At 41.1% G+C, this 21,011-nt stretch overlaps 1 protein-coding gene across 3 annotated transcripts in view; it reads left to right on the top strand.

Annotated features, from left to right (window-relative positions):
* The window catches only part of Ndst3 (N-deacetylase and N-sulfotransferase 3), a 158,758-nt gene that overhangs the window by 31,957 nt on the left and 105,790 nt on the right, over positions 1-21,011 (top strand). For all 3 annotated transcript variants that reach the window (XR_003735816.1, XM_028881474.2, XM_028881473.2), the window contains exon 3: positions 18,671-18,758. Coding sequence is in view for 2 of the 3 variants with exons in the window: in XM_028881474.2 (XP_028737307.1) it covers positions 18,671-18,758 (88 nt within the window). In the remaining variant the exon portion in view is untranslated. The remainder of the gene's footprint in view (positions 1-18,670; positions 18,759-21,011) is intronic.

The raw sequence follows: 21,011 nt of genomic DNA, 5'->3' as shown, positions 1-21,011 counted from the left end.
ATTCAATACTGACCATCATCCTCCTGAAGTCATTTTGTTATTGTTTTATGAAACAGTATCACTCTGGCCCAGCATGGCCTTGAACTTTAAGGCAACCATCCTTCCTCAACCTTTCAAGTGATACAGCTGCAGATGTGACCCACCATGCCTGGCTCTGAAATCTTTATCGACAGTAGCAGATCCTATGAATAATCTTATGAAATAATGTCTAAGTCTCTCAAAAACACAAAGTTTCTAGTGACAGAGGTCAGACAGTCATCTCAGAGCTACCCGGAGATATTCAAAATTCATGTAATAATCCTTAGGTAGACATGGAGAGAAAATGTATTAGTAGAAATTATCCTGGCTCTGTCACTGAGGAAAATCACACAGTTCCCGAAGATAGACCCTTGTTCTGATGGAGGGTAAGTGCAAGTGGAAACTCACAGTGCTTTGTTGATAACATTAATTCAGGAACTGTTACTCAGGTTGATCTTTCTTATGATCTAATTATCATGGTGGCTGTTGTTATGTGAGACAATGTATCAAGTTAGCTAGCCTGCCTTGAAGCCACAGCCCAGGCTGGCCTCAAACTCATTACAGTCTTCCTGTCTCTGCCCCCCCCCCAACGCCCTGTGTGCATGTGTGGGGATTACAGGAGTTAGCCACCAAGCTCCTCAACAGCTATTATTGTTAGTATTTTATTTGTTTTATTTTGTTTTCTACACGAAGAAAAGAAAACTCAGCTTTTTTGGTTTTGTTCTCCATTGGGCTTGGTTTTGTTTCACCCCCTTCTGATTTGTAGGGAAAACAATACCAGAAATATCTGCCAGGGTCTCCCAAGAAAATCAGAACAGGAAGCAAGTGAGCACAGCATTTCACTCTGCCCATGTGGTCTGCTGTCCCCCAAAGCCAATACTGCATAAGCTTTGGTCTGTTCCACTGAGATTTTCTGAGTGCTCCATCCATGTGGGAGCCCGTTCTTGGGTTCCTCGTGGCTTTACCCAGCAGGTCCACATGGAGGATGATTAGGACCACGGGCCTGAGTGCAGGTGTCTGAGATGCTCTGCACTTGGCTGTGCTGGGGGAGGAGGTCTTTTGCTCCACCCCTTGGCGTCTCTATAAAAACCCTGGGCCAGAGACAGTCGGGGCCTGTTGGAATAGGTTCCAGGCCCTCTCAAGGCTATCCTTTATTTTCTGTTTATCTCTGCAAGATTCTCCACTATAAATCCTTCTATCTAATGTTTCCTGCTGCTCGCACTCAAGAAAACTCTGGGGAACTGTGGGGGTGGTGGGTAAACGCCCCACACGTCCATACCTCACTGTGGCCATGAGAAGATATTTTCCCAGGGTTTCTCTGGAGGTTTTTGTTCTATTCTGTGATACCACCATTCATAGGAAAGCTTTGTTATTTTGCTTGAATGCAACAAAGAGTATGCTATTCATTCTCTCCTGTGGCTATTTCTGAGAAATGCTATGGCTTTATAGATATGGTGTGTGTGTAGGTAGATAGATGATAGATAGATGGATGGGTGGATGGGTGGATGGATGGATGGATGATGGATGGATGGATGATGGATGGGTGGATGGATGGATGGATGGATGGATAGATAGATAGATCTGCTCCTTTCATACGGTGTTCTTTTTTCCTAATTTTTACATTGTGTGTATATGTGTATGTGTTTGCACACCATTATGTTTATGTAAAGGGGTCAAAGACAACATATAGAAATCAGTTCTTGTCTTCCACCATGTGATAGAACTCAGGTTGTTAGGCTTGGCCACAAGCGCCCTACCCCCTGAGCAATCTTGCGACTCCACTATTTCCATAGGAATACCCTGCAGTTCATCCATTGTCATGAAGGGCCTTGCTAAAATCTACCTCATAGTACTGAGTATTTGCAATGGGTAAACTAAAGGAGGTAAGTAGTGCTTCACTGTAGTTGAGAAGTTCAGGGATTAACTCACACCTTTATGCAAGGCTGCTGGGAGCACTCTGACAACACCTTTATTATTGATATAGTGATTACATCCCACTAAAGACAAACAGAAGACTACTGATCCTATAGGTTTATTACAGTAAGGCAGCTCGTGTTCATACGTTCAGAAAGCGACAAGTTCAATTATGAAGCAGTCATCCATTTCTATTATCAGAAAATGCCTGAGACAGGCTAACTTTGGAAAGAAAGAAAGTTTCTAACTTATAATTCTTCAGATTTAAGTGCATATGTTAGCATTGGCCCTGTTCTTGTGAGGGCTTTGTTGGTTGCCATAACTGGTAAACACGTAAATAAGAGGAAGTAGTCCCATTGCAGACAAAAACAAAAAACCAAGGGACTGAGACTGTGCTTTGTCTCTAAAGGGCATGACCACAGTTGACATGAGGATATTTTACTGGACTTAACCTTGTGAAGGTCTCACAACTCCCAGTGCTTTCACACTGGGGACATAGATACCAATAAGTGAACCTTTGGGAGATGAACATCTAAGTCTCTGTTGAGGCCCCTTCCCACTGCCCCACTGGGCACAACTCCATCGGGCTCCAGGCAGGGGATCATTTCTACTGACATCTTGGGCATCCTTTGAAGGGGCATCTTCCATGACCCTTCACTCTTACATTAGGTTAAATATAAGCCAGCCCCAGGTGGACAGCATCAAGGACCACCATTAATACAAGCTGTGTCTGGGCCTACTTTAAGCCAGGCTCAGTGAGTGAACGGTGCTCTGGAAAATAAGCAGTAGGATCCTGAGTGGTTCTGAATGGTGAATTCAACCCCTGAAAATATTCACTTAATGGTGAGAGTGAGTGCTCAAGGATTGCCAAGAGGGGTGGGGCCCTTTCCACTCATCCTGAAGACTGGCAATCCCTGTGCATCTAGTTAGCATGTCCCTGCTCTCTGACTCCCTCTTCAGGACACACACACACACACACACATACACACACACACACACACACCACCTTCCTAAGTCAGCTTGCAGTTTTTCCACACCCTTGCACTCTGCTTTCTTTTGCTTCTGAGTCTGACTGTAGATCCAAGAGCAGCCAGCAATGGACGTGCTTCAGCTGACTGCTTTGTTTTGAACCTTCTCTGCCAAATCCATTGCAGACTAGTTCTGTGGTTGCCTCACACTAGGCCTTGGGGCAAGGACACAAAGCTGCCAGGTCCTTGGAAGGAATGTTACAGGAATGGCCTCTTCTTTAGCCTCAATTTGAACCCTCATTTATATTAGCATTCTGGCTATGACCACTCAGCAATCACTAAGACATCCTGGCTCATCTCTCTAGTCTCCTCCATTTTGGATGCTTTATGAGAATAACCCACAATGCTCCAGGTTTAGGACACTAGGTGTTTTCTGGCCTGTACCTGCAAGGTCTTCTCACCTCCACTTGCTACCTAATACCAGAGCTGCCACATTTTCAGGTATGGTTATTGCAAAAGCACTACTCCTCTATACCAGCTTTCTGTATTAGCCCATTTTCCTTACTACAAGATATCCAAGACAAGCTGGCTTTATGAAAAGAGTTTTATTTAGTCCATGGCTTTGGAAGTGGGATATTTAAGCCACAGTGTGGCATCAGCCCTGTCAAGGGCCACTCCCACCCCAACCCACTCACTCCACCTTGGATATATCACCTGCAGAGGTACATGTGGAATTTCAAAACCACATCACCAAACAGGAAGCCAGAAAGTGTGGGTCCCATAATGCTCTTCCAAGTTCTTTCTACTTAGCCTAAGGACCGCTGCCAAGCCTCTCTTAAGGTTCCAGAGTAAAGAGTAGCCTTACCACACTGATAACCAAGCTTCCAGCACACAAACCTTTGCATATTCAAACACATCCAAAACGTGGCCTACTCCTACTTAAAATTGGCAGTTTGGGAAATATTGTGTAAAAAGAACACATTCTAAGGGCTTTTTAAAGTTTCTTAACCAATGCTATCTTTCTCTGAATCATTCTGTATTCAACACTGAAGTGGTAAAGTGAATGAGAAAGATTAGCTTGGTAAAGTGAACGAGAAAGATTAGCTTTTAGAAGTGAATCATTTTGATGGTCAACACGCTCCTCTTCCTGAGTAATGCGATATGCACCTTTTCATTGTTTCTTAGACAATTATCTAAAACTTACGAGACATGGACCACTGTATCATTGACAACATTTTAATTTAAGTCTTACTCGAAGTTATCTTTATAAAGGAAAAATAATTTGGTTGTTAGGGACCTGAGGAAGGCTCTCTCTGGGGAAACCGAAATGTCATTTATTTCCATCTGAGCTGGGTCACTGAGAGCAAACGACTGTTTAGTGTCCTAGATAGAACAAAACAGTGGCATCTCTCCCAGTTTTAGAGTCACCTTACCAATTACAAGCCGGAAATATAAATCAAGCCTGTGACCTCTTAGAAGAAACACTTGTCAGAGGTTGCAAAGTGGCTGTGCTCTCCGATATTCTGTTCCGTGATGTCGGAGATTGAAGTTTAGGTTGATGCTGTGTGCCTCACCAGGTTCGGGAGAAACTCCCACATCCGTTACACACAACGTCTGCTCTGTATTTATATTTTGATGCATTCACTTCTTCGGGAAGAGGCCTAAGGTGAAGTATTTTATGGAAAGAGATACATTAGCGATGCAAAGCTGGGTTGGTAAGTTGGTACAGTCGGTACAGTGCTGGGCAAACCTGGAGACCTGAGCAGCACCACTCAGAAGCCAGGCAGAATGGTCGTGCTTGCACCTAGAGGAAGGGGGAGGCTAATCCTTGAGCTCATCAGTGAGCCCTAGGTCCCAGTGAGAGACCTCATTTCAACAAAAAGAGGTAGGGCCGGTGAGTTGGGTCAACAGGAAAATGTTCATGTTAGGCAAGCCTAATAGCCTGAGTGTGATCCCTGAAATCTACAGGAAAGGACAGAACCAACTCCCAAAAGTTGTTTTCTGATCTCCACATGTTTCCTTGTCTGCATTCACACAAACACATCATACACAGCATGCACATGAATGTGTGTGTGTGTGTACATGCTCTCTCTCTCTCTCTCTCTCTCACACACACACACACACACACACACACACACACACACACAAACACACACACACACACACACACACACACACACACACACACACACACACACACACCAATAGTAATAAATAAAAGCAGAACATGTTAAAGGTAGATAGCTCCTGAGAAATGGCCAAGGTAGACTTCCGTCCACATGCAGGTTCACCCACATAAACTGGCACCCATACTCACACAAAGAGTAAGAGAGGCTTCCAGTGAGAGAGCATACTATTGATCCTGAGCAGAAGAAACACATGAGCTTTGAAAACAAGGTAGAAGCTGAGGCGATAACCATTGTGGTGGTTCAAACGAAAATGGCCTCCATAAGCTCGGATATTTAAATACGTAATCCCCAGTTGGTGGAACTGTTTGGGAAGGGTTAGGAGATGTGGACTTGTTGGAGGACGTGTGTCAATAGGAGTGACTGAGGTTTCAAAAGGCTCGCACCATTTCCAGAGTCTCTGCTTCCTACATGTAGCTCTGACAACATGAAAAATGCTGAGTTCAGCCACAGGTAAGGTCTTCAGCTCTGACATGCTGTTGTCATTCATGTGATCTTTTCATAGACAAGCAGAGAACTCTCTAGTTAGGGTCTGACTATTCATACCCAATGAGGAAATGGAGGTCATCTTTATGAAAGAACCCCTAGGTCTTTCCCTTCCAGGGGTAGCAGGTGCCCTCCGCCCTCAAGACTGTGCCTGATGCAGAGCGGTCAGGCTCAGCTGTCATCAGTACTCAAAGCCCTGTGTCCATGTCTATCTATACAGTGACCAGCATGCCTCTGTTGTCTCTGGTGCCTCGTCACCGCAGTGGTAAGATAGTGCAGACTTATAAATCCACAAACTAGTCATGCTTTCCTTTGTTAAACTTTCTTTTATTTTCTACAATAAGAAGGGAGACTTGGGAAAGATACTTGGCCAAAGGGAAAAGTTACTCAGTGTCCAGGGAGCTGGGATCAGGCCAGGAACCATCCTTCCAGAGGACATGTTCATTATCTTTCTGAATAGCCTCTTGGGTTTCTGTTTGTTTTGATTTTAACCCTCAAACTGCATTGCAGCATCCTCGTTGATTTTAACCCAGAACTGTACTTCAGGGTCAGACCTGCAAATTACAAGCATTCATGGATTTACTCAACAAATGTTTCTGGGCATCTACTCCATGACTCTGGACAACATGCAAATGAGGAAACAGTCAGACTCCCTATTCAGGAGCCTCTTATGCTCAATGGAAGCAAAGAGCGAGGAACAATAAGTATGCATAATAACATCTTGGAGCCTGGTCAGTCTGGTGGAGAAACCAGTGTGAGGCAAAGGACACCAGGGTGTCTGATCCTCGGGGCTATACACATACCTGTGTCAAGGTTTTAAGGCTATTTTCTTCATTTCGGAAAAAGCTCCTTGGTAATGTACTGTGTAAAGGAAGACATAAAAGATTCAGATGTGATCATATAAAAAGGGTTTCAGTAACAGAGAAAAAACAGGAAAAGCCAAGGCCTAGACACCAGAGTGCCCTTGTCCTGACTCCCTGGTGATGAGAAGGCCTGTTGATGAAGCTAAGTGAGAAGAGTTGACATCTAAATTACCTTGACATCTGGAATTCATTCAAGGATGCCACTTGACAATGTGAACAATTTTCCCAAGATTTTATTTTAAAGTATCGTGATCACTTTATACATTTGTTCAGCTAAAGCATAAAAAGATCTTTTTTTAAAAAAATCTCATTTTCTCCTCAAAACATCCTGTCACTGAATGACAGATTTAATTTGATTATCCCAGCAACTAACAAAAGATATGACACACAGTAGACATTCACTAAATGTGATTTGAATTAGCAATGTGACTTAGAATTCTATGGTACGACGTTAACTCTCACTGAAGCGCGGAGGACAGATACAGTGAGAGAGATGTGTCCTCTTCTCCCCATACCCTAATTTGCATATATGTGTGATTTTTTTTTTTAGGCTAGTTCACTCTTCCCCTGCCTAATTCTTTCATTAATTTCTTCAACATCTTTCTTTGAGATCAGTTTATAGAATTTAATTTGTTCTGTCTTCAGAAACTAGATCCCAAATCCTACCAGAATAATGTGAGAAGGGAAGCGATTCAAAGTGACAGTTACCTTCCTTAAAAATTAAATCTGCCTTAGTGTGTTAGGGTGCTGTAATAAAACATTCCACACTGTTGTATGATATTTTGTTTGTGTTCTGACAAATTAAGCTTGCCTGGAGATCAGAGGGCGGAGATAGCCACTAGTTAACCAAGGAGGCCAGGCAGTAGTGGCACACACCTTTACTCCCAACACTTGAGGAAGCAGGAAGATGAGGAGTTCAAGGCCACCCTGGGCTCCTCGAGATTGATCCAGTCTAAAAGAGGAACAGAGCTCAGCGGTGGTGGTGTACACCTTTAAGCCCAGCACTTGGGATCTCATGTCTTTGATCCCAGCACTCGGAAGGTGGAGACAGGATCTGGCCCATTCAGTCTGAGGATTTGTAGAGACAGAATCCACCCTGCCCACTCCACCCCAGTTTGGTCTGAGGATTCATAGAGACAGTATCTGGCCCCATTCAGGAGGATGCATAGAAACAGGATCCCCCCATTTGCTTGGAAGATTCATAGAGGTAAGAAGTGACTGGCTGTTCTGCTTCTCTGATCTTTCAGCTTTCACCCTAATATCTGACTCTGGATTTTTATTGTTAAGACTAATTAGAATCATGCTTTACCACACTGGTAACTGTTACATGATAGACTCTTTCTGTCAATCTGGAGGCTGGAAGGCGGCAGCAGCAGCTTCCATGTGCACCAAGGCCCAAGCATTTCTATCCAGATGGATTTGTTGCCACAATACCAGGAAGCAGATGCTGATGCTACACCCTAACTTGTGGAAGTACAGAAAAGACAGGCACCATGTCTAGTTCTGTACAGGGCCCCCAGTTCATCCTGGAGATCCCCATTTTGGTGACTCCATCATCCTAAAGCCCCTCCAGTTATTATACATGGGTGACTAAATTTCAATATATGAACTTTGGTAGCACATTCAGATCATAACTCAACTTTTCTATTTTCTTCCTAGTGGCTTTCTGATCTCATAGGCTTTGTAAGTTCCAGAGAAATAAAGCTGCTAGGCAAAGTAGATATTTGTGTCTTTTTTCCCTAGCTTATATCAACAAAAATTATAAAGCATTTTAATCAACCTAAAACAAGTTCTGCAGTCTGGTGTGAAGCTATGCAGAGGGGTTCAAGAGACTAATCCTGGGTCTGTACGGACCATTCATAGCTTGCAGATCTCTGAGAGCCTCACTTTCCCTCAATAAGGGCTCTTATCTGACAGTAATTGTAGCTGGAGTGCTTCTCCCCAGGTCCCGCCAAGCCCCCGCAGTCCCACAACCCACGTGTATATAAAAAAATCACTCAGGTGCTTACATTATTTAAACTGCTTGGCCATTAGCTCAGGCCTATCATTGTCTAGCTCTTACTCTTATATTTAGCCCATTTCTATTAATCTATACTTTGCCACATGGCTCGTGGCTTATCGGTACCTTACATCTTCCTTGTCCTGGTGGCAGCTCCAGCAGTCTCCTCCTCTGCCTTCCTGTTTCCTCTTTTCTTCTCTCTGTTAGTCCCGCCTATATTTTCTGCCTGGCCACTGGCCAATCAGTGTTTATTTATACAGAGCGATATCCACAGAAAGTAATGATTTACCCACCTGCTTGATTTAACTATTTTGCAATGTATATATGTCTCAAAATATGACACTTTACACTGTAAATGTATATAATTTTTATTTGTCAATTATGCCTTAATGAAGTTGAGGGTTTTTCTTTCTTTAATAATATAGAAGACAAAAGAAAGCCACACCAAGGTTATGTAATCAGAGATCTGGAAAACTGAATGAACTTTGTATGTGGGAAAAGCTTGTCTTTAAGAATTAACAAAAGTACTGAAGTCCTTGAGAAGTGAGAAATAACCAGGATTCTCATGGAGACCAGCATGGCCAGAGCCAGGTGACCAGGAGGACAGTGACAGGGGGTAAAACTGAAGCCAGACCAAGTGCTAGAAACTGGTTGCAGCTCTTCCAAAGAGCCTGGCTGTTTGAATTCACACTGTGAAAAACTTTGATGCCAGTGTGAAGGACAGAAGACATCTACCAGGAAAACCCTGTTTAGTAATTCAAGTAAACCCACACAGACATGGGTGCTCACGGTTGTAAACTCTAAAACTCCTGTTCACAGAGGTGAGATTCACTATTGTGTAATTAACCATCCAGTTCAAATTAGAACAGTGGCTACTGGCACATTTATGCCCAGGCACAACCACTACCTCTGCCTAGCTCAGACACTATCTGTACATCATATGGACCCCACACCCATGTCTCATTTTCCCCTCACTCCCAGATCCTGCAAGCAGCCTGCCTTCCCTCTCTGTGGATTCATATACTGCACATAGATAGGCTCATGCAGTCTGGGACATCCCTGCCTATGTGTTCACTTGCTTGCTTGTATGGTTTTTCTGTACTATGACATATAGTGGCACATTGGCTTCATAGGTGAATACTATCACATCTATACATGTACCACAATCTGTCTATCCATTTGTTCATCAGTAGGCATTCAGGGTTGTTTTCATGATTTGGTGATTATGACTCTTGCTACTATGAACTAGTGTACAAACATTTGTCTAAAAACTTTTCAGTTTTTGGAGAATCTACCTAGAAGTGGAACTACTGAATTATAAAGTGATCCTATTTAATGTTGTAAGGAACCACCAAGCCATTGTCCTCAGAGGCTGGACCATTTTCCACTATGAAATGGTGATTCTCCAGCCACCTCTGGATCCCATGAGCACCTACTCCCTCAAACTTGCCTTCCAGAGGATGGAGCTGCCTACATATGTTATGTGCTTTGCCTGTCCAGGCAGTCTGATTAGCTGCTTCTCCCAGCCAGGCTGAAGTGAACTTTTATACTGTTAACTATGAAAAAACTATTTTTGAGGAAGAAAAACTGAGGTTTCACATCTCAGTTTGAGTCTCAGAGGAAAAAAAAGTCCCAGTTTGAGACAGTCATGTGAGAAGAGTTCCCTCTCCTCTCTTTGTTCTGTTCACATCTTCAGCTGATCTGGTTAAGCCCCCTGAAAACAAGGAAGGCAGTCAGTATGACTCTACTGTTTCTGATGTTAATCTCCTCCAAAAACAGCCTCTCAGGTACCAACTACCTGGGTAACTCATCTCCCATTCAAATTGAAACAAAAAACTAAACCCAGGGTACATCCATGCCAGTGAAATTCCCAGAACTGCTACTGAATTCACCTCAACCTCAAAAGTTAAATTGATTGCAAGACTTTTAATTTGAAAATACACGATGTCTATTACTTAAGTTGTTTATGGAGCTGTTGACTACCTCCTGCCTACTATACGTCAGGAACCTACGAAGCTAACAGTCTTCGGCATATTTTCAGATGCTGAAGAAAAGAACAGGTCCATAGATGAGCTAGAGCTACTTTGAATTATCAGCATTCCAAATCAGGAAATGCACTGCTGGTGCTTAGAGTGTTGTGTGATACCACACACACAAAAATCACCCTGGGTCTTGCTTCAGGAGAACTGCTCAGTGTCTGGGTTAGAACCCACAAGTCTACATTCTGGTAAGCTTTTCATGTGATCTACTGCTACTTCAGAGCAGATCTTTTACTTACTGAAATCACTGTGCTAGCGTAACTCTTTTCTACATAGTAGGTTTATGAGATGTAGCTGACAGTTTCCTAAGGGTGACGCACTAGGATTGTGAAGTATTGTTGCCCTTATTTCTTTTCAATCAGTCCTGAGAAGCACTGACACAGGATATACTTTCTCAAAAAAAAAAAAAAGTGAAGTAAAATGTTTTCTAATTTTATTTTTCAACTTGAGTTATAATGACATTTTTAATCAAGATTCCAGTTTATAAAAAACAAAACCAAAGAGTAAAAAAAAATACTCAAATAAATGAGTATATAGATGCTCCACAAGCCTTTTGATTTCATGACTGATCAATCAAAAATTTACTCCTATCCCACTAAACAAGCATGCTTGCATGGCCGGCTCCTAGCATCATGCTGAGACACAGTAAATGTAGCTACTGCCTCATGGAGTGGATAGCCTCAGCCCCAGTTTTCTTTTAAAGTTTAAGTGGAAGGATGCTGAGGGCCTTTTCCATGTGTGTTTGTAAGTACTTAGCATTTTTACTTCTTAGAAAGACTAGATGACATTATTTACATGTATTAAAGTATTTTTATGACATATAAAATCCTTTTTCTAAATAGTTAAATGATAAGACATAGCCAATAGTCCTCTAAAGATACTGTAATATAAGGATTTGTGAACTGCTTTGTATATTTATTTTTCCTTTTAAAAGTACATCAGTATTTTGCCTATGTATGTGTATCAGCCAAACACTAAATAAAATATGCATAAAAATCTCAAACACCCAGTGAAGAATAACACTTAAGAATTTTCTGTTTCCTAGTTACAAATAATTTTTGCCAATCTCAGCCCAAAAACTGAAGAAAAATAACCCTCATCATATAATTTAAAGTTTATGCATAATGTATGTTCTAGATGAGTTAAAAGATGTAGCAATTTAGTATTACTATGTAACTCTTTCCCCTTACCTTCCACACAAACATACATGTCCTTACTCTGCTAATACAGAGCAAACATAAAAAGCATGAATATTCCTGTGGGGAATGAAGGACACGATAGCATCATTTAGAAAGACTCGGAACCCTGTGATGGTTCCTGTCACACAGCTGATTGGGGCACCTACTCTTTAGTGCCAATAGACACCCACATTACTAAAGAGACATTTGGAATACAGCCAGAAACTGTGGGCATATGATTTTTTTTTTTTTTAACATGGGTAGCAAGAGGAAACAGAGATGGAATCTTGTGGCAAGGAAAAAAGAAGTTTTCAAGCTTGGTAAAAAGGGCAACAGGCCCTCCTGGGGCCACAGCTGCATTTCTACACGTTAGGGCTGTTGTAGCTGCTTCTCCATTTCATCTGAAATGGGTAACACTGCTACCCTGAGTAGCTCTGATGTTTGAATTCGTATGTGTGTGACATAGAGACACAATACAGGTCTTTATGAATAGCTACCCAATTGCTTTCATTTAATTCAGCAAATGTAGGTACTTACATTTTTGACAATACATATTTTCCCTCCTGCTCAAAAGCATACTTGTCCTGGTTTGGTTTCTGTGGGTGTGATCAAACACTGACTAATACAACCTTGAGAAGAAAGGGTTTGTTTGCCTTGCACTGCTCTGTCGTAGCCCATCACCAAGGGAACTCCAGGCAGGAACCTGGAGACAGGAACCAAAGCAGAGACCATGGAGGAATACTACTTATTTCCTTACACCCCTCGAGTTACTGAGCCTGCTTCCTGATACAGCCCAGGACCACCAGCCTAGGGTGGCCCCGCACACATCACTCAGTAGTCAAGGAGATGCCCACAGATGTGGTCCCAGGGGACTCCTCAGTTAGCTTCCCTCTTGTCAGGCATTTCTAGTTTTTGTCAAACTCACTAACTAACTAACTAACTAACTAACACAAACAAACTAACCTGCACAATCTCAACATATAAAACATCTTCCTCGTCTTTGATTGTCTTATCAGCCTAGTCTATTCACTTACAAATGATGAAGTGGTTCAAAATATTATCTAGGTGGTATAAATAAGAAATGAAAAATTAGCAGATGTTCTCCTGAAGAGTGTCACACATTTGCGGAATATAAAAACGACTCATACAAAAATGTTTTGCAATTATGTTTAATTTTAATTTTTGCCTCTCATTTTCTCTCTTTGGTATATTCATTCTGTTAAGGAAAATTGAGTGAAATCCAAAGACACATAAAAGCTTCCATTTGACTCAATCCTTGGAGCTCAATTTCTTTAAATTAGATCTGTTTTTGCCTTTAACCAGATCTTGCAAATGTTCTTGACTTTGCATAATGAGAACTTGAAAAGCTAAGAAAGAACAGCATATAGATTAGACTTTAAAAATGATTTTTAAATTTTTGTGAATTATGTTTGAATGCAAATGTCTTAGAGTTTTATTGGACATTATGTTCCCTTTCAGTACTCTATTAAGCATTTTCGAATCTTCTGCAGTTTGTTTGTTTATTAAAAAGTGAACAGAATTACTTGACTCTTGGGATGGTTTCTTACTATGTAAATACAGACTTATACAGAGAACAAGATTTATGTTTGCCAAAGTGAAAGGAACTCAAATGTACAATAAGCAGAAATGATCAAATCAATTATAGTACAGCCATTTGATGTGAACAGTATTCTGCACTGATTAGAAGGTTTGATTTGCAGTGAAAGGATAAAGCCCATCCACAATGTGCTATTAAATAAAGAATGTGAACCTGTTCTTTTCATTCTAATTCTAGCATACTCCAGTTCCTCTGTCATAGCACAAGGGCTATCTCTATGACTCTGTTATCCCCTTTATATCTGCGTGTATACAGATTGGCTTAGTTATTGAGTGGTAACAGTACTACCAATAGATGACTTTAAAATGTCTTATTTTAAAAACAATCAATGGTATATGGAATTGTAAAAATGTACCATACTGTTAAATACATGCTATATTTTGGAATTCCTAAAAATAAAAGTGCTACTTTTCAGTAACAAACACACGTAAAACAAGTGCCATGCTTTCAAGGCTCCTGCACTAATGTCTGAATGGGCAGGGCTATTTGCCTTTTCCATCAGACTCTACTTCCCAGAGAGGGTTTGCTTGCCCAAAATCTATGTAGTATTTTGTTTCCATTTTAGTGTTGTAGCAATAATTTCATTTACTGCTAGTTTTTGATACTGTCACATCATTTTAGACATATCACAAATAGAGAATAAAAACATAGAATCATTTTTTAATATTTGTTCTTAGTGATGAGCACGCTGCTTTAGGTAATCACATCATTCCAATAATAACAAGCTTAGGGAATCAAGCCAATCAACTGTCTCACCCATTCAGAGGACCTGATCCAGTTGGGGGCCCCTCAGCCATTGGTTCATAGTTCATGTGTTTCCATTCATTTGGCTATTTGTCCCTGTGCTCTATCCAACCTTGGTTTCAACAATTCTCGCTCATATAAACCCTCCTCTTTCTCACTAATTAGACTCCCAGAGCTCCACCCAGGGCCTAGCCGTGGATCTCTGCATCCAGATTCCTCAGTCCTTGGATGGGGTTTCTGGCATGACTATTAGGGTGCTTGGCCATCCCATCACCAGAGTAGGTCAGTTCCAGCTGTCTCTCGACCATTGCCAGCAGTCTATTGTGGGGGTATCTTTGTGGATTTCTGTGGGCCTCTCTAGCACTTTGTTTCTTCCTTTTCTCATGTGGTCTTCATTTACCATGGTCTCCTATTCCTTGTTCTCCCTCTCTGTTCTTGATCCAGCTGGGATCTCCTGCTCCCACAGGCTCTCTTTCCCTCGACCCTCGCCCTTCATTACTCCCACTCATGTCCAGGTTGTTCATGTAGAAAAGGATGTTGTCTCAAAACATTCCCGGGTACTTAAATTTTTTACACAAAACCTTCAATATATTTTAAAACAATGGAAATAATGCATAAATATAAGACATTTTTTTCATGCACATTCCCAAAATCTGGTTTGTTAAATCAATTCAAGTATGAGACGTATTGCTGTTTATCCTAAGTACACAAATACCATCTGGACACAAATTCCCTCTTTACCATGTGTTGACTACTCAGTTTTTATCCCTATGACCAAATATCTGGGAGAACTTAAGGGAAGAAAGATTGATTTTGGCTTCTGGTTTCAGAAGCATCTTCACAGCAGAGGGTGTGGGGGGAACAGAACAGTGCACTGTAATGGCCCACAAGTAGAGAAAGGGGGTACACAGAGGGATCAGGGCACCATACAACCCCCAAGGATAAGGCCTAGTATCCTACTTCCTCCAGCCAGGCCCCGCTCCCTCCCTTTGTTCACCTCCCAGTAATGCCATCATATTTTGAATCCACCAAGAGTTGGTCCAGTCAGTGAGTCAGAGCCCTCAGGATCCAGCCACCCCTAGAATGCCCTTGCGGGCATCTCCAGGTGTACTTTACTAATGTTTTGAACACTTCTCAGTTCAATCAGCTTGACAAATAGGATGTACCATCTCACCATACATGGCATAATTAGTATGACCATATGTTTCAGTATATCTTCTAAGTGTTTGAGTGTTTGCTTTTAAAATATATTATAAATGTGTGAAATATTCAAACTGGCAACCACCGGGGTAGTTGAGTCATTGGAATCCATATATTCTAGTTGTTAAAGATATTATTTTGCAGGAACTTAATTTAGCTTCTAAGGCCCAGAAATAAGAGGTTTGTTTGTTTTCTCCTAACAAATAGTGATCACAACTATACATTAAAAAATTAGCATATAGTCACAAAACATTCCATTGATGGCTGGTTCCAACAAAAAGGGCAGAAGGCAAAAGGAAAGAATGGTGGCTTCCCAGTTTTAAGGTAGGGTCATTTGATATGTAAGAAATAATTTTATAGAAGATTTTGAATGTTTAGCCACTGAGTGAATAATAAAAGATGAATTGGAGTAAAATAGGAAAAGAAGCAAGGTAAGACTTAAGTCATACAGGAAAAGTTAGCTAGAATGTTCAACTGGAGAGAAACAATGACAGGAAGAAAAGAACAGGCAAGGAAGGGCAGAAGAAACATTGTAAATCAAATAAAGACAGCACACTAAGAAATGAATGGATGGGTGGGTGGGTGGGTAGGTGGATGGATAGATGATAAATAAGTAGACATGACTGATAGGCAGATGCTAGATAGACAGGTGATATATAAATGATATTTAAAGATAGATGATAGAAGATAGATAGATAGATAGATAGATAGATAGATAGATAGATAGATAGATGGATGGATGGTAAATGATAGAAGGCATAGGTAGAATATAGCAAAATAGTTATTAGATAAATAGTAGGTAGATATTATAGATGATGGATGGATGGATGACAGATAGATATAGATGGATATTTTAATGGCTTTTTAGCAAACTTCACTAAACACTCCTGTGTGGTGATATATTTTGTACCCTAATAAACTTGCCTGAAGATCAAAGGACAGAGCCAGCCACTAGATTAGACATAGAGGTCAGGGAGTGGTGGCACACACCTTTAATCCCAACACTGGGAGGCACACACATCCCAGGAAGTGATGTCTAGGCAGAGAAAGGTATATAAGGCATGAAGAAACAGGGACTCACTCTCTTGGGGATGAGGATTTTGTAGAGGTAAGAGTTAGTGGCTGGCTGTTCTGCTTCCCTGATTTTTCAGCTTTCACCCTGATATCTGGCTCTCGGTGTTTTTTTTTGTTTTTTTTTTTTTTCTTTTCTTTTTTTTTTTTTTTTTTTTTTTTGAAGACCGTCTTAGATTCCAACAACACTTCCACATGTGTGATTCACCCTCATTACACTCTGAGTCAGAAGACCGTCTGAACTTTACAAATGAAGACCGAGCTCTTCTAGAACTGGGTGGTCCCAGCATGTCAGCTGTAGCAATGCTTGCAGCGGCAGGGATGGCCAAGCAGCAAGCTCAGTGCTGCTCACGGATTATGTTCCAGTCACTGCACCAACAGCACAAACGAATTGTCTTGTTTAATCTTCCGCGAGAGCTCTGACTTTAACAATGGCGAGACGTGGGGCTTTGAAAGTTTAATAACATGCCAGAAAGTGGAAAGGGGGAGATCCAGAATCCCAGTTAAGACCCGCTGACGTCCAGCCCTGTTCTTTTAAAGCCTGCACTGTAAGTGCCACAGGGGCTGAAGGAAAGGGCACAGAATTTACCCCTGTACAGCTCTCTCCCTGCAACAGAGCCTAGCTCCTCAGCTCCTGGGAGAAGGAAGAAATCCCCTTCCTCACTGCTGCGCATTCACGCATCCAGTTTTCCTTCCTGAGCCCATCCTATGCCCCACCCTTATAAGAACAAGACCTCACCTGTCTCCAGTGACAGTGACATCAATTAAACATCACACTCCCATAGCTCGGTGTGGAGATCTGTCTGCAGGCCTCCCATCCATCAGTGTCATGTAGACCAACTTAGTATATCATTCAGTCATGCATAGCAGGGAGGTAGTTCTTGCAAACGAAGAGATGTTAGGAAAACAATTACATACTTTCATTTCAGTAATCAATGATTGATTAGACGAGTTGAAGTTTGGGAAGAAATAATTTCTTCCTCTGCATATACACAGACTCAGTTGTATTCTATCGAGGCAGGCAATCATCATGTGGTTACTGGATAAAAAGATAGAGACTCTGAACATGGCAGCAGTTCAGGTACTGCTGAGCATCCCTTCTGCTATTGAGAACACAAGGTTAGTTGTGGGCCTGGATGTACTAAAGGAAAAAAGATCTGGATAGAAGGTCACCATGAGAGCCTATAAGCTATGTCTGTGCTTTTAATTTAGGATCTTTTTGCCTCCGTCTCCTCATTCGTAACCAAGATGTTTTTGAAAACCAACAGTGCTATTTATGTTTGGTTGAAGTGGTCACTAAGTTATAAAGACACATACACACACAGGAGGGGGGGGAGGGAGGGAGAGAGGGAGGGAGGGGAGGAAGGAGGGAGAGAGAGAGGAACATAGTAATTGGAATCATTGGAATTTAAATAAGAATCAGGAAGTAAAGGAGAAGAAACAATGTAAGTCCACCAAATACTCACAGACAATAGAATTAAAAGTAAAACCAGGTTTCCAGCTCACACCTTAGGAGAAATGCATTGTGTGTACTCTGACTGATGACAAAATGCTTGCCTACCACTGGCAAAATGCTTGCCCTGGCTTAGACAGAGGGCCTATTTATTTTGACTCATGAGTTCAGTGCATCACAGCATGCATCAGAGCAGAGTTTACATCGTGACGGCCAGGAAGCACAAAAGCACAGAGCCAGAGCCTGCCTACCCTACCTGGATTTCTCCATTTCCCCTCATCTATTCCACCTTAGTCCCAATCTACTGGATGATGCTGTTCATATTCAAGAGGCCACGTCTCTTAGCTAATCCCACTTGCAAATCCTCTCATAGACACAACCAGGGGTGCACTTTGTTAATCCCATAGGATTAGTAATTAATTCCATCAAAACCAGTCCTCAGTCAAGATGAACCATCATGGATATCTGCTTGTTTTAATGGGCAAATTATAAATTTGCTTTACCCTGATATCTTCTTTTGAATAGCAAGCATTATCTTTTGGGAATCTCATATTTGAAAGTTAAGAATTTTGTGTTTTGAAGAACAAAGATATATCTGAGAAATGCCAGTGTGTTTTTTTCCACATATATTCTTGCCAAGCTTCATTTAAATTGAATGTCCTTTTGGAATTGGTTTTCTATGTCCCTGAAGGGTAAAAAGAGATATATACTCCTTCCTTCATACATATGGATTAAACTTTTCTTTTCGCAGGCAACATTTTTTTCTTCTGATTTTTTATGGACTTAAGTCTTAGTACATGTATGTGCTATATAATCTCAACATTAGCCACACTCTACCATTGGATCTGAAGAGTGGTTTTACTCTTTGAATGTATATAAAGCCATTTAGTACCTTGTCATCCTGAAACACCTTTTGTTCATTCTGTATTTCAGGCCCTGCTTGACACTCAGAATCTTTTGCGTGCACAAATCACAAATTTTACGTTCAACCTTGGATTTTCAGGGAAATTTTATCACACAGGTAAGGCTCATCTGCCCATTCGGTTTGAAATCACACTTCCCTCCTGCCCCCACCCCTCTCCTGCACCCTTTATGTCTTTTCCCCATTTTTCTTCATTTAATTTAACTCCAGTTAGCATGCTACTTTTAACCTTTAGAAAATATTAATGAGCCAGGCACTGATGGCACATGCCTTTAATCCTAGGCAGAGGCAGGTGAATCTTTGAGTTCAAGGCCAGCCTGGTCGACAGAGGGAGTCCCAGAATAGCCAGGTCTACACAGAGAAACCCTTTCTCAGAAAGAGAAAAGGTAGACAGATAGGAAGGAAGGGAAGGAGGGAGAGAGGGAAGGAAGGAAGGAAGGAAGGAAGGAAGGAAGGAAGGAAGGAAGGAAGGAAGGAAGGAAGGAAGGAAGGAAAAATAAGAAAATGTTAATGGTTCTAAAGCTTATGGTATTTTTCTAATGACCCTCCTTTTTGTTGAACTGTGATTTATAAACAGAAAAGTCCATAAATAACAAACATGATCATTAGTGGATTTTCACAAACTGTACACAGTTGTTTAACTCTCAAGCAGAGCAAGAAAAAGCTTTATCATACCCCCATCCTATCCCCTTCTTGTAGTCTCTAGCCTCTTGCTTCTAACACTTCTAAACTGCTCCCCTGGCTACCAGTACCTTGTTAGCTGCACCTGGCTCTTACGTAAGTGTAAACTCACCATAGCCAGCTTTTGCTGTTGTTCTACATTGTGTTAGTCACACAGATACGGTGCATAGATTACCATTATCTTTTTTTTTTTTGGTAGCGTTTCATTTGTGCATACCAACACCTTATTCATTCTTCTGCAATGTGGATGGTTATTTCTAGCCTTTGACATTTCTTAGATCATCCTGTTAGGCATTCATCCCTGTCTCTCAGAGGATGTAAGTTCTTTTCTGTTGGATCTCAGCCCAGAGTGTAGTTGTTGACACGACACATACATGAAAACTTGAAGAGGAAATACCAACCAATTTTACACACTGATTTTTCCAGCATATATTTCTAGCTGTCTGAGGGCTGTACCTCATGTTTCATGCTATTTCCCTTTTAAATTTTAGCTGTGCTGTGGGAATGTAGAAATTCATATGATGTTTTCCACACATATATTTCCTAGGAATAGGAAGCGAGCTATGGACATGATTACTGGCTGTTTGAGGTCCTCTTCTGAGGAGCACTTGTTTCTAGGTTTTTCTCTTTGGTACTGACTTGTAGATTCTTGAACCATTCTGTGTGATGATTTCTTAGTTACATGTATTATAAGCTCTTTCCTCTCACTGTCTGGGCTGTCTGCTCTCTCTCTCCATGTTTGTGGATAGTGAAAATAATTAATTTAAATAACAATTTTATCTTTTTAATAGCTTTTCTTGAGTTTTGTGCAACATAAAAAATCAGTTATGTTTTTGCACACCATCATCAAAGTCATAGATAAATAAAACAAAGTATCATTTACTATTCCATCAACAAAGTTTCAGGAATAAGTTTTAGAATTATACAGTTGTATTGGGTATAACTTTAAAAAGCTGAAACATGTCCAAGGATTGGAAGACTAGATTTAAGAATTCAGTCCTCTCCAACATGATCTATAATTAATACAGTCTCAGACACAATTCTAGTAAGTTTCTTGTTGGGTATTGGTAACATGATTCTAAAATTTATATGAAAATTCAAATAACCAAGAATAGCCAAAGCAGTTATAAGAAAGATGAACCAAACTGCCATGGTTGCACTAGCAAACACTATTATTAATTACAAAGGTACTTCCAGTAAGTTGTGTGATGGAAACAAGCAGATCCAGCAAGCTAAAAAGGGAGAAAGAAACAAGGGCCACAGAAACACACTAATCTCATCTCTGAGGAGGGGGGGCTTTCCAATAATTCATGCTGCTTACAGAACTGTACCATGGAAAGAAGGTCGCTTGAACCAGAGCTGAGAAAAACCACAAAATAAGTCCCATATTAGTCACAGATTTCCAGTTTTGTGATATCCAAAGATTTCTTAAACTAGAAACAATGGAGTGCTCCCCATGAAAGGATCTCCAGTGTACAGGAGCTCAGGTCCTGGTTCTAGCAATGTTAGGCCCACCATGCTGCTGCCTTTCACAACAGAGAATAGAAAAAGCCTAAAGAAACAGACTGTCCATGGTCACCTCCCTAATGTCAAGCTGTTAGATGCTCTGACATCCGTAAAGAGAGGGAAATCAAGATGTGGAGAAGGAATCAGAACACATACTGAATATAT

Source organism: Peromyscus leucopus, chromosome 6, assembly GCF_004664715.2.
Source record: "Peromyscus leucopus breed LL Stock chromosome 6, UCI_PerLeu_2.1, whole genome shotgun sequence".
Lineage (NCBI taxonomy): Eukaryota > Metazoa > Chordata > Mammalia > Rodentia > Cricetidae > Peromyscus > Peromyscus leucopus.
Note: the sequence above shows the minus strand (reverse complement) of the source record. Positions and strands in the feature narration are given on the sequence as shown.